The sequence below is a fragment of the Crinia signifera genome, chromosome 2, assembly GCF_055691185.1.
Source record: "Crinia signifera chromosome 2, ASM5569118v1, whole genome shotgun sequence".
NCBI classification, from domain to species: domain Eukaryota; kingdom Metazoa; phylum Chordata; class Amphibia; order Anura; family Myobatrachidae; genus Crinia; species Crinia signifera.
This window is the reverse complement of record NC_139218.1, coordinates 154,415,636-154,431,354: the sequence shown is the minus strand read 5'-3', so window position 1 is coordinate 154,431,354 and position 15,719 is coordinate 154,415,636. Positions and strand designations below refer to the sequence as shown.

General features: G+C 40.5%; 1 protein-coding gene across 2 annotated transcripts in view; it reads right to left on the bottom strand.

Moving 5' to 3' along the window:
- LOC146060190 (mitogen-activated protein kinase 14) overlaps positions 1-15,719 on the bottom strand; it is a 96,055-nt gene that overhangs the window by 11,810 nt on the left and 68,526 nt on the right. Inside the window, exons 9-10 of one of the 2 annotated variants that reach the window (XM_083173150.1) lie at positions 12,071-12,150; positions 1,348-1,426 (exon numbers count right to left, since the gene is read on the bottom strand). In XM_083173150.1, the coding sequence (XP_083029276.1) occupies positions 1,348-1,426; positions 12,071-12,150 (159 nt within the window). Of the gene's footprint in view, positions 1-1,347; positions 1,427-10,592; positions 10,673-12,070; positions 12,151-15,719 lie in introns of both variants that reach the window. The other variant, XM_083173151.1, reaches the window with a different exon arrangement.

Genomic DNA, 15,719 nt, shown 5'->3' with positions numbered 1-15,719 from the left:
CTACCTTTTGATGCGGGACCGGTAACTGTGGAAATCCATTGCCTCAAACATTTAAAAAATCCGTAAAATTATAAACCACAAGCCTCTATTAGCCTCATAATGAAAAAATGCAATTTTGATTTTATGTTATCTGTTGTATGTCTATAATATTATGTCAGAAGTGCACTTCGAAAAATTGATTGTTCTTATGATCTTATATTGATTATGGGTGTTTTAATAAAAACACTATGATTATATAAAATTGTGTTTACTGGGCATAGCTGCGCCTCCTATAACAGGAGCCAGTGTTTCTTTCACTGACCCCATCCCTACAGACCTCTGGAAAGTGGTGGAGGGCTTTGTATCAGATAACACGATTAGAGGTGGGCAAAGCAGAGAGCTCACTTGAGGATTTCTTAGCTTCAACAGGGTGATCGAAGCTAAGGGGGGAGGACTGTGGCTGAGACAGCATACTTCCAAATGATGTGACTCTGAAAGATCCAGTTCAGGATGTAGAGCAGCAGCAGCAGAGCTACTGAAATCCAGTCTGGGTTTTCCTAAGATGTATTGTAAATCACTGTCTGCTGATTAACAACACCTGTTACTACTGGTTAGGTTTGTCCAGAGGGTCAGTATTCCCAATGCCTTTTAGTGGCTGGGCCATAGGCTGGGAGAATGTGGGGATTACGTTATGAATTCTCTGGAGTACCCTTATTGTGAAGCCTGTGTTTGTTCAAACCTGCCATTGCTGTAACCTGAGAATTGCATTTCTGTACCCCATAGCTGGCCATACATCAGAACGACCAGCATCAGATCAGAGTCGTCTCACTTTCCTCGTGAGCTATGTAATTTCACATTAGATCTATCGTAAGATCTGCAACTCCCAGCATTTTCAGAGCTATCATGCAGCACATACAATTGGAGAATCAACCCCACAATTCGCATACCGAAGAACCTCACAATTTGCACTTAAAATACACAAAATGCATTGCATGACCCGTCAAAATTGTATGTTTGGGAAAGAAATCGTTCTGATGTATGGCCAGCTTCAAAACTGCCAAGCTGTTATCCTGGTATGCTGTCTACCAACTACAAATGAAAGAACCAGACTGTTTCAATCAAGTCTATGTGATTCCTTGTCACACTACATACTGTATAAGAATTGTAAAACAGATTGCAATACTGTCCCCTCCTGTAGCAAATGAACAACATGAAGAATACTAGGCATATTTTGGTAGTGAACTACATTAACTGGAGAGCACCTTTATAACTCACTATTTAAAACATTTTCGGATTCCCACCATCCTACAGCAGAAAAAAATTCTACACCAGTAGACTTGACTTAATGGAAAAATAATGTTAACTAACCTTGAGGATTGGCGCCCAGGAAAACATCTTCAAAATTCATCTTGGGCATATATGGCAGTGACTGGATGTAACTCCTAGCCTGACATGGGCAGAGAAATTAAAGAGACCAGAAAACAGTTGACAAACTACAGTAACAGCATATGACAGTAAATAGTCCATCAGAAAAAAATAAAACAGTGGTGTGTGGAATTCTGAACATCAACATCCTATTCAGTAGGTGCTACATTTTATCTAATGTCACTGACAAGTTAGACTTAAAAAAACTGAAACATTTATGTTTTTATGTACACACACACACACTCATAATATAATGTTCATTTTGCTACAAATTCACCAATAGGTGCTTATATTAATTAATTATTTAATTAATAATAATTAGTAATTATACTGTATATATATTTTTGATACATTGTCATCTAGCATTGTTCTTGTTGCCCCAAATTTGATATTTATAGGATTATATATTTAACCATGGGTAGCAACCCCCTTTTTTCTAATAGTGGATAGAAACCCACCATTCATTGGTGTGTTAAAATTTGACTGGGTGTTCGTTGCAAGAGCCTTTTGCAAGCAGGGATACCAGCATTAGTGCTGATTCCCAGTCATCTCACTGCGCCCAGAAAGCAACATTATACATTTCACAGTTATGCCCGCCACCATGGTCAAAAGAAGTCCAAGGGGTGTGCTTAAATGTATAAAGCATTATGCAGATTTCTGGGCCGCCGCGATCAATGCAGTGGATCAGAAAGTGTGGTAGCACGGAAATCTTTCGGGATAGCCAACGCCTGCAGCTCAGAACATTTCAGGGCATACCACTTAAGGGGTTTATTACTTTGGTATATACAGTAATGAGTAAAATTTTAGGCAGGTGTGGAAAAAATTCAACATATTAAGAATGCTTTCAAAAATAGAAATGTCAAAGCCAGTACAAACTGGGCGATCCCCGCTGCATCATGCAGTGTCGGGGCTTTAATAATTGAACAGACATATTCACATATCATCTGTGTTTTTGAAGGAAGTCGGCAGTGAGGTTGTTATAAACATCTTGGAGAACTAACCAGTGTACAAATGTATCTAGAAGAATTCCATTATGACAAGAGTACTAAAGTATTTGTATTGGTTGTTATGACATGTCTCTGGTGTGTAACCTGAGGGTCCTTGGTGGTTTGTACTGGATGAATACTGCTCTGCACTGGTTTTCTCTATGTGATTGCTAAAGATTTAGACATGTTCACAGTTATGTGGTGTACACATGGTGCAATTTGAACTATTTTTCTATTCGATTTTGTTTAAAGAAGCAAAATTGGTACTTATGTAATATCTGGGCTTCCGTTTTTCTTATGAGACCGCGTCCCCTCGCAGGGCTCGCTGCACTTGCCACGCTTTGGGCACGGTGGCTCGCTGCGCTCGCCACACTATATAAAATCAACTCCATGCATAGTTGGATAGTAGGGGGTATGAAAAAATGGGGTGCATTTAACATGGGAGTCCAGATAATACATAAGTATCACAAAATTGAATCAAAAGATTTTCAGCAACATTCGATACTGATGCGCCGACCCGAAACATCGAAATTGAATAGAAAAATAGACTGTGTAAACAAGACTATATGGTACAGATATGTACTATATAGTCTATATCGAATGTATTCACTGTGCTGTGTGTACACTACTTTATACTTAGTTTGATGTAGTTTAAAAAAAAGTGTGATTGACATGCTTCCATGTTTCGAAATGCCAATCCCACATCGAACAATTTTATAAGAACATTCACCGACAATATCTCACCCCGGCTCTTTTACATACAATATGGCCAACTTCACTTAATACATGTTGGCGACAATGTGATAATGTGGGAACGATATGCCACATTTTTTGGTCATGCCCTAAAGTTGCTGGACTATGGTCCCGTGTATTCTCTCTACTTTCTGAAATCTCAGGGACTACAATACCACTGCACCTTAAAATAGCTTTGTTTCATATATTCCTTGATAACGTGCATCTGGATGCTCAGTATGAACTGGGCCATATTCTGGTATCCACCAAACGCTTCCTAGCAAATATTGCTGCACGCTATTGATCCCCACAATTTTAGCACTAGAGGAGGATGTTCAAACCCACTTCACCGACAGAAAACAAAAAGACTACATTACTCACAGAACCGGACATCAAACTTTACCAAGATGACTGGTGCAATGATGATCTGTTCAAAGAACATGAATAGGACTATTTTCTCCTACTGTAGGGAGAATGGCCAAAATGTGTCTTAACAGACCCTTCCCAATCACAATGTCATTAAAACTTGTCCTAGGCACTACTCCTTGCACCAGTGCCCTATTAAACTGAACTTTCATGCATACTCGGTCACCCCAATATCTCTTTGAGAGGTTCTCCAATTCACTTGTTTATGTTTATAAGTATAAGCAACTACCCCATTGAGCTGTGACTCTGATGTATCAACCTGTACAATTTATGTGAGATAACTTGTATACTTGTTAACCCCTTCCCCTCCCCACCCTTTCTTTTTCTGTTTGAAAACGTCAATAAAAATGTAATCTTGGAAAAAAATATATATATTGGCTCCTACAGATTGCATTAATTTTGAATCATCCACATCCGTGGTTTGATACACAAAAGTGCGGGTGGGTTAATAAGGGTTGCTGTAAGATTTTAGAAACGTGCCTTTGAGTCGAGGTCAACTCTGAACGAGGTCCACATGTTGCCTCTTGGCTGTTAAGGTACACATAGAATGGGCCACGGATTAAGGGCCAGATTCAGACCTGATTGCACGGCTGTGAATATGCAGATCAGTGCTCAGTTAAGACGCCGCCCCGCTAAAGCAAAATCCCACCTTGAGAAATAATGTGCTCGCTGTGCGAATGGATGTGTACGGCTACAAATCCATTCTCAGCCGTGTAAAAATGTCCAAAACGCATCGTAACAGGCTTACCATCAAATGGTTTTTACACTGGGAACAAGTCATCGCAGGCTTAAAAGGCATATCCGGCCTGGAGCCGACATCATACACCCTCCCCTAAAACGCTCAGGCACGTGTAGCGTTTCCCAGACACTCCCAGTGTTTTTCTTAGCACTCCCAGTAACTGTAGTAGTTTATTTATAAGGCGCCACAAAGTGTCCGCAGCGCCGTACATAGCAAACAAAAAACTAATTACAAGGTAACGTACAGGGTGTGTTGATAAAATACAGCATAAATAGGGGTATAACTGGTAGAACTAAAATCAGCATCAGTCCAGAAGTAGGTGTCGAAATAGTCGAGGAGACTGAATGGCCGGTTACCATCCCCAGAGGCCTACTTCCTGCCAATCACTTTGCATATGGCCAGCAAGCAGAAAAAGAAGCAGGCTTTCATTGCAGGATGGCATTGTGCATGTGTACTACAGGCTATATGCAGTGTATCAATAAATTGACCACTGTGTGAATTTGCAGCTGTGCAATCAGTTCTAAGTCAGGTGCTAAAATGGAATATTGTTCATTGGCGAGTGTCCCTTATTCCACCTCACTTCATTATGCAGTGCAGGTCAGGTCTCCCTTATTCGTGTATTTCAAAAACTGAAATATTCAAAAAAACTGGTTTTTCAGAATATTTAGTTTTTAAAAAATAAATAAATTATTACTTACTTCATCATTCGAAGTCCACTGCGGCCTTTCAGGATCCTCTACAGCAGCATTTCCAGTCCCAGGGGAGCATAGCGCAGGCCTGTGCAATGCACCGCTGGGACCCGAGATGCTGCTGAAGAGGATCCTGAAGGGCGCCGTGGAACACCGTGGATGTTGGGAGACCATCAGGGCATCACCAGGGGACCAGGTAAGTATGGATAAAAAAAAAATATTTCAAAATCTGGAAAAATCCCTTATCCAAAATGCTCGTGGTCCAGAGCATTTCAGATAAGGGAAACTCAACCTGTATCTGCAAAACTAATTACTGTATGTTACAGTGTTTGGGCAGGTAAACACTAGCATAACATTGCATATGCAGATAGAGGTGCAATTACACACAGAAGATAGGTATAAAGTGGTTTTGTTTTGAGACATTCTAACTTGGTCTCCATTATTGGCCGAGTTGTATATTTAATATGGGGAAAACATCTGGATCCTACTTTTTTTTAAATTAATGTTGCATTAGATTATACAGAATTTTCCTTATAGTAACTGTATACAGTCATAATAATCAATTATTTATGTATTACTAACAAGTGTTGGATCCTACTTTTTACCAGGCGCTCATGTTTTGAGTATAAAACATCAGAGTTTCTAAGAATGCAAATGCTTTAACATAGCAGAAAAATTTCACTTTTCACAAAATCGGACCAAACCCACCAACCTACATGTATACATTTAGTGGACTCAGAGTACACTTATGCTGGGTACACATATGATTTATCTGGCCAATCTGTCCGGTGAGAATAAAGGAAAAATCGCCCAATGTTTGGGAGCACATGACAATCATCCATTTGTTCCCAAACCCTGGAAAATAGTCAAAAAACGATTGTCTAAATTTTTTAATATTACGGGTTTAACCAATGTTTCTGCGAGCAAATCATTTTTTGTCAGACAGATTAAAATTTTAAGAAGCAAGACCATTTTCCCACCAAACTAAACAACAGGTTCGGCCTTAAAGTGTTAGTGTTTTTTTTATTAAGGCCTGTCATATCATATAGTGTACAAAACTGATCTGTATAATATTGGAATGTCAACATTATGAAAAAAGGTAATGTAATATTGTATTATATTGTATAATAAATCATGAAACAGTTTGTTTAAGAATCAAACTTCTATTATATAATGATTGATTAATAGCAAAATTTCCGAATTTATTCAGTTTTTGACAACCACCAGGTGACAATTTTGTCTGATTTCTGTGCTCATTTTCTTAATTATAGGCACATGCTTAAAATAATCTGTACTTCATTACACATAATAGTAGCAAACTACTGACATGACCAGACACACCAGATCACAAGACCATATTTTTTTTGCTGTCAAATCACAAACCTGATCTACTTCCAACTGTCTCCAAAACCCATCACAGAGCCACAGCTGTTTCCCTCCACAACTGTAAATACTGCCAACCGGGGTAGATTTATTATAGCAGCGCTTATCATGCCGCTATAACACTTCATTAGAGAGACAAAGCAAGACGGGACACCAAGAAGATGTATAAACTTCTTGCCCGCCGAAGCGGGGGAACACAAACTCCCTTCCCTGGCGATGTCCCCCTGACAGCGCATCACTTCAGACTGATGTGCCGTCTCTGCCTGCCCAGGCGGCTCACTGGACATGCATGAGATCTTGCTACTCACGAGATCTCCTGCACAGCCCGTAGCCAGCAGCAGGTAGTGCGCTTTCCCTGCTGTGGGGATAGGGCATCCCCACCTGCAGCTGTCGAAGTCGATAGCAGCAGGGGGCAGAACAGTCAGTGCTGCTGACCGTTCATACATTTGTCCTGCATATTGATCTGCTATCAATAGATAGCAGCGCCCCTGTCATTTACCGAACAGTGGCTGCTTCTTACATGGGGGAGAAGCGGCATCAGTGCACATAACGTGCGCGGATAGCCGTTCTCCTCCATATCACCGGAAAATACATCTACCCCTCACTTACCGAAACACTACTCAAAGAAACTTCACTTCTTCACCGAAAAAAAAAAAAAAAAAAGACTACATTACTCACAGAACCGGACATCAATCTTTACCAAGATGACTGGTGCAATGATAAACTGTTCAAAGAACATGAATAGGACTATTTTCTCCTACTGTAGGGAGGATGGCCAAAAAAAGGCCAAGTGAGGTTGGCACCTGAATATGAGAGTTCCTCTAAGCTGCTGCTAAGAATAGACTGGGTGTCACCTGTATAACAGACACTGCAATAACCATTGCCCTGTCAAGGATCATATTCAATTATTTACCATATACCTTTGTATTCAATTTAATTTTCATTGTATACTTGGCACTTTAGATCAATGTGTATAATATAGGTTTTCATTAAATAAATATATATTTTTTTTTATATTAAATCAACCCAATGTCAATCTAAACATCAGCGTTGCTTGCTCTATTCTTGCTGTCTGTTTCTCCTAGTCTACAGCTTTTTCATTATAAATAATGTGATGCATCGCATGCAAAAGGACCACATGTGCTATATCCAGGGGACAAGTCACAGTAGTGTTTTGGGATTTAGCCTTCTGCAATCATGTATTGCCGAGCTTGAATAATCACACAGATTTCCTTTCAATATTTATATCGCTTACCTTCTGATGGTTTCCATTTCCAGCCGGGTTGGTTCCCTTTTCCTATTCCCATCCTACCTAGTTCCCTTTTACCCTCTTTATATTCTTTCTCTTTCCTTTATCTTCCTTTCTTCTATAATTTTTCTTTTCATTTACTACTACTCAATTCTTCTATAAATAATATTACTCTATAAAAGAGTTGTCTATATTAAATGGTGACTGTACACATATATAGAAAATTTTCTTTTTATTTTGAATCAACTTTTTTTGTGAACTTTTTCTCTGTATTTTCTCTGTATTCATGACATCTCACTGTTGATTTTACACATATATAGATAGTTTTCTATTTATTATGAAACCTGTTCGCAGGTTTTCTTGTAATGCTTTTTCTGGTACTTCTGTAATATCTGGGCTCCCGTTTTTCTTATGAGACCGCGTCCCCTCGCGGGGCTTGCTGCGCTCGCCACACTATATAAAATCAACTCCATGCGTAGTTGGATAGTAGGGGTATGAAAAAATGGGGTGCATTTAACATGGGAGCCCAGATAATACATAAGTACCCTTTTTCTCTGTATTCATGAATTCTCATTAATAAAATTTATATAAAAAAATAATAAAATCACACAGATGCTAAAATACGCTGTTTCCACTGGTTTTTTAACCTGTATAACTCACCTGATCTTTCTCTGCACGATACTTTTGCCTCACCTGCAGTGCAACATGGTTTTGACAATTTGCTAAAAAAAAAAAAGCAGCTTTGCGATCAGGTCTGAAACTAACAAATGCCTTACTGACTCTTTCATCCCACACTCTCCATGACCAATTTTCAGTCTGGCTTCCATCCCCTCTACTCCATTGAAACACCCCTCACAAAAGTCTATGATGTCCATGCTGTTATATTGAAAGGCCACTACTGTCTTTTCTACTTGACCTCTTTGATCTTGACACAGTGGACTACCCTCTCCACCTGCAAATCCTTTGCTCCACATGGTCTGCGTAACACTGACCCCCTCCTGGCTGTCCTTCTACATCTAGACGGCTCACTCTGTCTCCTTTTATGCCCCCAACTGCCTTGCACTTCCTCTAATAATACCCCCCCTCCCCCATTTCTTTCTGTTCTTTGACAAACCCTTTATTCTCTCTATACGTTTTATGAGCTAATTCACTCTTTCGGATTTCAATATCATTTCTATGCTTGTGATACTGAAATCTACCTCTCCTCCCCTGATTTCTTCCCCTCTTCCTAATTTTTATCTCCAGCTGTGTATTGCTATCTCTTCTTGAAGGTTCTAGAGCTTTCTTAAGCCTATATGATCATCGTTCCCACCCTCCTGTATATCCTCCCCTCCCAGAATCTCACTATCTATTGAGTGCACTACTTTCTCTTCTAGCCCTATGATATTTTGGAGCTATCCTTGATTCTGGCCCCTCCTCCAAACCACACATTCAGTATCCCACACACCTGCCAATTTCATTATTTATATTTATCACCCTGAACGCTACTAAAATGTCATACATTTGTCATCTCTAGACTGGACTACTGTAAGCTATCTGACCTTCTTGATAAACACTCCAAGCTATCGTCAGTACTGTTACCCAGCTCATCTTCCTCTCCAAACATACTGCATGACAAGTCCTACAGTAACTGCCCTTTCCATTTTGAATCCAATTTAAGCTTCTCACACACACTCATATCGATTCCTCTCCCATTTACATTTATGATCTTATCTCTACACTCTCATCGGCCCTCTTCGCCACACAAATAAATAATGCCTCTTTTGCCAACTGATTACTTCCTCCCATTACTGCCTCCAAGATTCTGCACACTGTGCTCCCTACCTCTTGAATTCTGTTAGGTTTGGAAAATGCATGCAACTCACAAAAAAAACAAAAAACTCATGAGCGGCTGAATCGCGACAATGATGAGCGTGGCTACATCTGTAACTTCCAACTCCATCACAAAAAGATTTGTCTCAACTATATCCCAAAACCCAGCTGTAAGGTATAGGGGAAAGCAGGAGTAATGTGTCTCTCTCTGGAAGGCCATTTGACAAAGCTGTTAAATATCTGCCCAGCATTTGATAGGAAGAGGGCGGGCAACCTAAGAATGTGGCTCAAAATATTGGGGGAAAAAAAACAGGGAAAGGCTCCATCCTCCACATGCCACCTGTTTAGCAGCATCCCCATTGCAAACAATGGGGCAGATGTATGAAGGGTCTTTATGGGGGTGAAGGGGTAGCATCTAAACAGCAGGGACAGCACTGTCCCTGCTGTTAGCTGTGGGCTGCACTGGGGATCTCGCGTGAGCAGCGAGATCCCGTGCATGCCCAGTCGAGCCGGGACAGTGTAAACTGATGCGCTATCTCCAGGAGGGGACATCGCCGGAGGGGGAGTTAGCGCTTCCCTGCTTTGGCAGACAAGATGTTAATACATCTTGTCGATGTCCCTTCCTGCTTCGCCTCGCTAATGAGGCGAAGCAGGAAGTATTATATCGGCCCATTAAGCGCCGCTATAATACATCTGCCCCATTGTCTCTGGTGGTCCAAAGAGGAAGCAGAGAACAAGTCCTCCCTCACAATTAAAAATAATTCTTGGAAGCTTACACCGCTTTCACAGATTGCTGAGGCCTGGACACTTGACACTACCAGGGTTATTCCTAGTTTCGACCCAGGGAGCCTCCAGTGTGAAACATAACTCGGGTCATGCTACACTACATCACTACAAACGTGTTTAACTTATTGATACCACAAAAAAATTAATTCTTTAATGTTTAATTCTTTAAAATAATTTTGGGATGATCTTAAACATACTCCAGAACATGTTGCAGCTCAATTTCTTCAAACTTCATATTCTGTACATATTATTAACATATATATTCATAGCAAAAGTAAATGCTGCAATAGACGCTGTTCATTATAAAGGAGATCACATCAAAAACATTCCACATCATTAGTAACGGTCACACTCTAAAATTACTAGGATAACCCGAAGCCTCTCACCTCATGGCTAGGCATCCTGTTAATCAGATAAAATGGAGGCGTTCCAGTCAGGCGCATAATCTGCTGCAGCTGATTAATATCTAATGAGCCTTGTCAAGGGCTTTATATGCAAAATACTGTGCACTGATGCAAAAGTGCAACCCAATTTTAATAATTTCCATAGCTCATTGTAACTTGCAAAGTATGTGTTAAAGGTTACATGCATAGGTTAAAAGTAATAAAAACTGTACTGCATGAAAATACCCAATATTTTAATGAAGCATGCTAAAGCACTTTAATCTAAATACCCCATGCATAAACATAGCTACAGCTGCACAAACTGGCTTTTCTGCTGAAAAAAACACATTAATTAGCACAGTCATACACACAAGCAGTTCCCAAATGCAGCAAAATTATAAAGGGGTGTGATCATGAAACTTGAAGATGTTGTGAAAAGTGTTTTTTTTATTCTATGGTCTTTATGGTCACCATTAACAGTTTTATCAGCATAATTCTCTACTCTAAAAAAAATAATTATATTTTCCATACCTCCTAACATTGGGAGAGGCAGAAAGATGGACACTGTGCACGCCCAAAATTTTGGGGGCGTAGTCTAGCAAGGAGGTGTGGCCTATACATGTGGCACTCTAATGATCTAATGAGACCAGGTCCCCTTTTCGCTGCTGTGGGGGCATGGATAGCGGCTCTGTGAGCTGCTACCCTTGCCCACAGCCCCTGTGGTTGCAGTAATAGACGCGGCTACAATAGTAATAGATGGGACTCCCAACTGATCCCCTGCCCCCGCCGAGGGAACATCCCCAAAAACGTGACGTTACCGCAAAAAGCGGGACAGTTGGGAGGTATGATAATCAAGTGTAAAAATTGCAAGTGCTATTTGTGTAGGCCTGTGAACAGACTACAGTCAAAGATTATATTCTCAACTCAGAATCAGGCCTTCTGGACCAAACATGAATTATGCATACTGTATGTATCACTGTTCACAACATATTTAAGGTTTATGATTGTCCCCACTTTGATAATGGCATGAATTAAGGGAGGAATGATGTGCATGCAGATATGTTATATGCAATCTTATTAGGAGGGATGCTCATATTCTCAACATACTTCTAGAAAAAAAACATTTTGCAGTAACTAACACTGCAATGTTTTTAAGAAAGAGTTACAAATGTATACTATACACAGAAAAGTTCTCAAGAACCTTTGAGAAGCAATGACTGGCAGCGCAAATGTGTGAGGTTATTTTTTGTGTGTCAGACAGAGTTAATTGATATTCTAAAATGTTGAAGTGCTACCTTTATTTCCCTTCATTTGTGTGAAATGTATACAGTGTATAATAGTGAACCCTTTAATTTCTACAAAAGATTATAATTCACCAAATGTTTCATAAATACTCAACATGGAAGCCAATGGTGCACTGAATGCTTACAAAAAAATTGTGACACATTTTAATATTTGTGACACACCAAACACAGACTCACAGCCTCCGAGGAAATTTTCTGCAGGAGCTCAGGCTCAGGGGTTCCGACCAACCTCAAAATGAGCTTCAATTGATCAATATCTACATGTAGACTATGAAGGAAAATGTGTGACAATTGAGGCAGTTGCCACAAATCAGACAGGAATAGTGATGAGCTGCCCTCTGTATCAGATTGAGAGTAGACACAAAAGATGGGAACAGTTATCGTCAAATAAAAAAAAGTAGATGGTTGAAAATGGAGCAAAGATGGATTACACCAAAGACCACAAGAAAGAATGATAACACCACACAAAATAATATAGAGGAACACCAGGACACATCATTCATTCATAGACCAAAAGTAAAGGCAGTGCATGTGGCAGACAATTCTTTTGCGGTTATAAGCAGCAAAAGTTTGTAAGGCAAGGATTCAAGTCTCCATAAACACATAGACAACATATTGTACTGACCTTTCTGTTCCACATGAGGCAAGGGATAAAACATCAACATAAAATCTGGCCCTTACCTGGTTAAGACATCATGTTTGTTGTTTTCTATGACTTATAAATAAAGTACTACAAAACTCACCAGTCTCAAACTGTTCATTTCTGGAGGCATCTCCCAGATAAACTGCATCAGGAGGCGTTTCCTACTTTAAGGTTACACATCCCTTTATTACAAACACATATTTAAGCTGGTCTGAGAAAATGACCAGCCATAAAATCTTCACCAATGAAAAAATTTGGGATGAACAGCAGATCACTATTGCCTAAAAATACCCCTTTCACACCAGCCCAAATTCCTGGGTTGGTCCCTGGAACAACCCTGGACTAGTGCTGGTGTGAAAGGGTCCAGGGCCAAAATCCAGGGACTGATGCCCGGGGATTTCAACCATGGTTGCTACCAGGGTTGGTATGAAAGGTGCAGGGACATGTCCCTCCTTCTTCCAGTGTTGCCTCTGCTGATGGGCTATAGAGGGCAACTTCATGTTGTGGATTTCCGGAGATGCTTAGAGGTATCACACAGCGTGCAGGAAGACACTGTGCAAGCTCTGTAGCACAACAGACCCCAGCAGTGCTATTTAACCCCTGAAAGTCTGCAAAGGCCTGCCCTCCATCTCTGCCACTCTCTAATGACCATCTTTGGGGGCCTAAAAAAGAAAATTTCTAATGACATTCTCATAGAAATGCAGGGTCATGACAGGTAACAGTATGAAAGGTGCCAACCCGGAATGTCCCTGCTTTAAAAGCATGTGTAAACAGGAGCCAACCTGGGAATATCCCTTCATGTCCCAGAAATGTAATTCCCGGGTTGGTCCCTGCATTTCTGTTGTGAAAGGGGTATAGTGCCAGGATCTGAATTTAGGTTGTTCACACACATATGGGGGTGATTTGTACCAAAGGAACATAAGCAATTAGACAAACCATGCCCCAATGCAGTTGGGTCATTTTTTCCTTGTTGGGTAAATCCTAACTACTTTTGCATGTAGCGTAAAAATGCTCAACAGCTTTTTGCATTGCAATTGACATTTTAGTTTTGTCATGCTCAAATTTGAATCTCTCTGCACAATTTAAATCTGTACAACTTGTAGTGCAACAAGGGTTTGCAAAGGTGAAAATCAGCCACATGGCAAAATGCATGGACCAAGCAGAAATCAGGCTGATTTAACAAGTTACATACCAATTAAACTGATTTAGAACAGAATTATTTACTACAGGGTAAAAATGTTATTCAGTTGAGACAAAGGTAGTACATTTAGTTTTTTTATTTTCAATATTACATTTTTTAATTAACCTATTAATTTTACAATCCATAGACAACCCTTTGTTTGCACTAAATAAAAACAGTTACTGATGCAAATTATTTGCTATACAAGTCCTGCAGCATTTGTATCAATGCTGATTTACCAGAAATAGCCACATAGAGTATATTGTTTTTGGCATAATGCATAATATGAGAAAAACCTGAAGTGTATTTGCATTTCTTTAATTAATGTTCAGTCACTGTGAGGAGTATGATAACATAGGAAATAACAATTTGCTATAATCCCAGTGATCACGCTTAATGAAAAATTAATTATTGGTGCTGGTGACACCTAACTTTATAAAAGGGGTCCTATCCCATATTATGCTTCTGAGCCCACCCACTATTGTCACTGCAATACCTCTTAGGAGGGCAGAAGCAAAAGTGAGTGGAGTGAGACAAAGAGGGTGTCACGGAAAGAGACAGCAAAAAAAAAAAAAAAAAAAGAGAGGGGTAGTCAGGGAGGGGGCTGGCTTCATGGAAAAAGAGGGAATGAGAGAAAGGTGCAAGAGAGAGAGGGTGTCAGATTGCGAAAGAGGAAGGAGTGGCACGCAGGAGTAAAGCCAGCCATACATCTACGGATCAGATTGGGCTGGATGGAACAAAATCCTGGTAATGGATGAGAGAAAATGACAGTTGACTATTTGCTTTGCAATGCCGAAAAATGGCCAAACCGCCATTCAGATACTACCAGGTTTTTGTTTCAACCAGCCCAATCTGACAATCCATCTGTAGATGTATGGCCAGTTTAGGGGAATGTCAGGGAGGGAGAGAAAGAAAGACAGAAGCAAGTGAGTGTCAGGACAGAGAACACCCCTTTCACACCACACAAATAACTCAAGTCTGACCCAGGTCACTCTGCGGTGTGAAAGAGCCTTATGAAAAATCCAGCGCCCAGCAACGTGGCAATCCGACCAGAGTTAAAATAAGGGTTTTACCAGGTCGGACCCGGGTTGTTGGGCAGTTTGAACGGATGCCCCTTCCCACTATAGGGAAAAGGCAGCGTCAACTCCAAGTGCTGCTGCCTCCTCTTCCCTCACCCCCCCGGTGATGTCAGCGGCCCTGCTTATTGCCGGATCGCTGTGGGAGATATATCTTGCAAATGCCAGGTCGCTCCGGGATGGATCGATGTGCAAATACCAGATTCGACCTGGCATTTGCGATGTGAAAGGTGTTATTTCTATTAATTAGATGTAGTGAGATAAAAAGGAAGTCTATACTGTTTGAATGCTTTGCACTGTGTGGGACACTGGGAAAACTGTGGTGTACTGCTGATCCTGGTGAACTAGGAAAACAACTAAGAAGACCTTAAAGCATGTCCAAACTATGGCCCTCCAGATGTTGTGAAACGACAAGTCCCATCATGTATTGCCACAGTTTTTCCATTAGGGAATGCTAAAACTATGACAAGTTATGCTGGGATGTGTAGTTTCACAACAGCTGGAGGGCCGCAGTTTGGACATGCCTGCCTTAAAGGGTACCCAGCATCCCCCAATGGACTCCCTATTAACTTTAAAGTCAGAGACTAGGACACATGGACATGGACTCAGGCTGTAGGAGAGAAGATTTTGTACCCTCCAAAGGAAAGGCTGTTTTTTATAGGTCAGGGCATTAAAAGTATGGAACGCTCTTGCAGAAATGGTGTCGACAGACACAATAAATACATTTTAACTAAGGTTGGACAAGTATTTATTGGATAAAAACATCCAGGGGTAGAACCGATAAATATTAGACCAAAGTGGTATCAAAAAGAAAAAAATCAAAAGGGGATTTAACATCTAGACAACACTCTCTAAGGCAGTGGTTCTCAACCTCAGTCCTCAGGACCCCCAACACTAAACATTTTCCAGGTCACCCAGCAGGTGCAC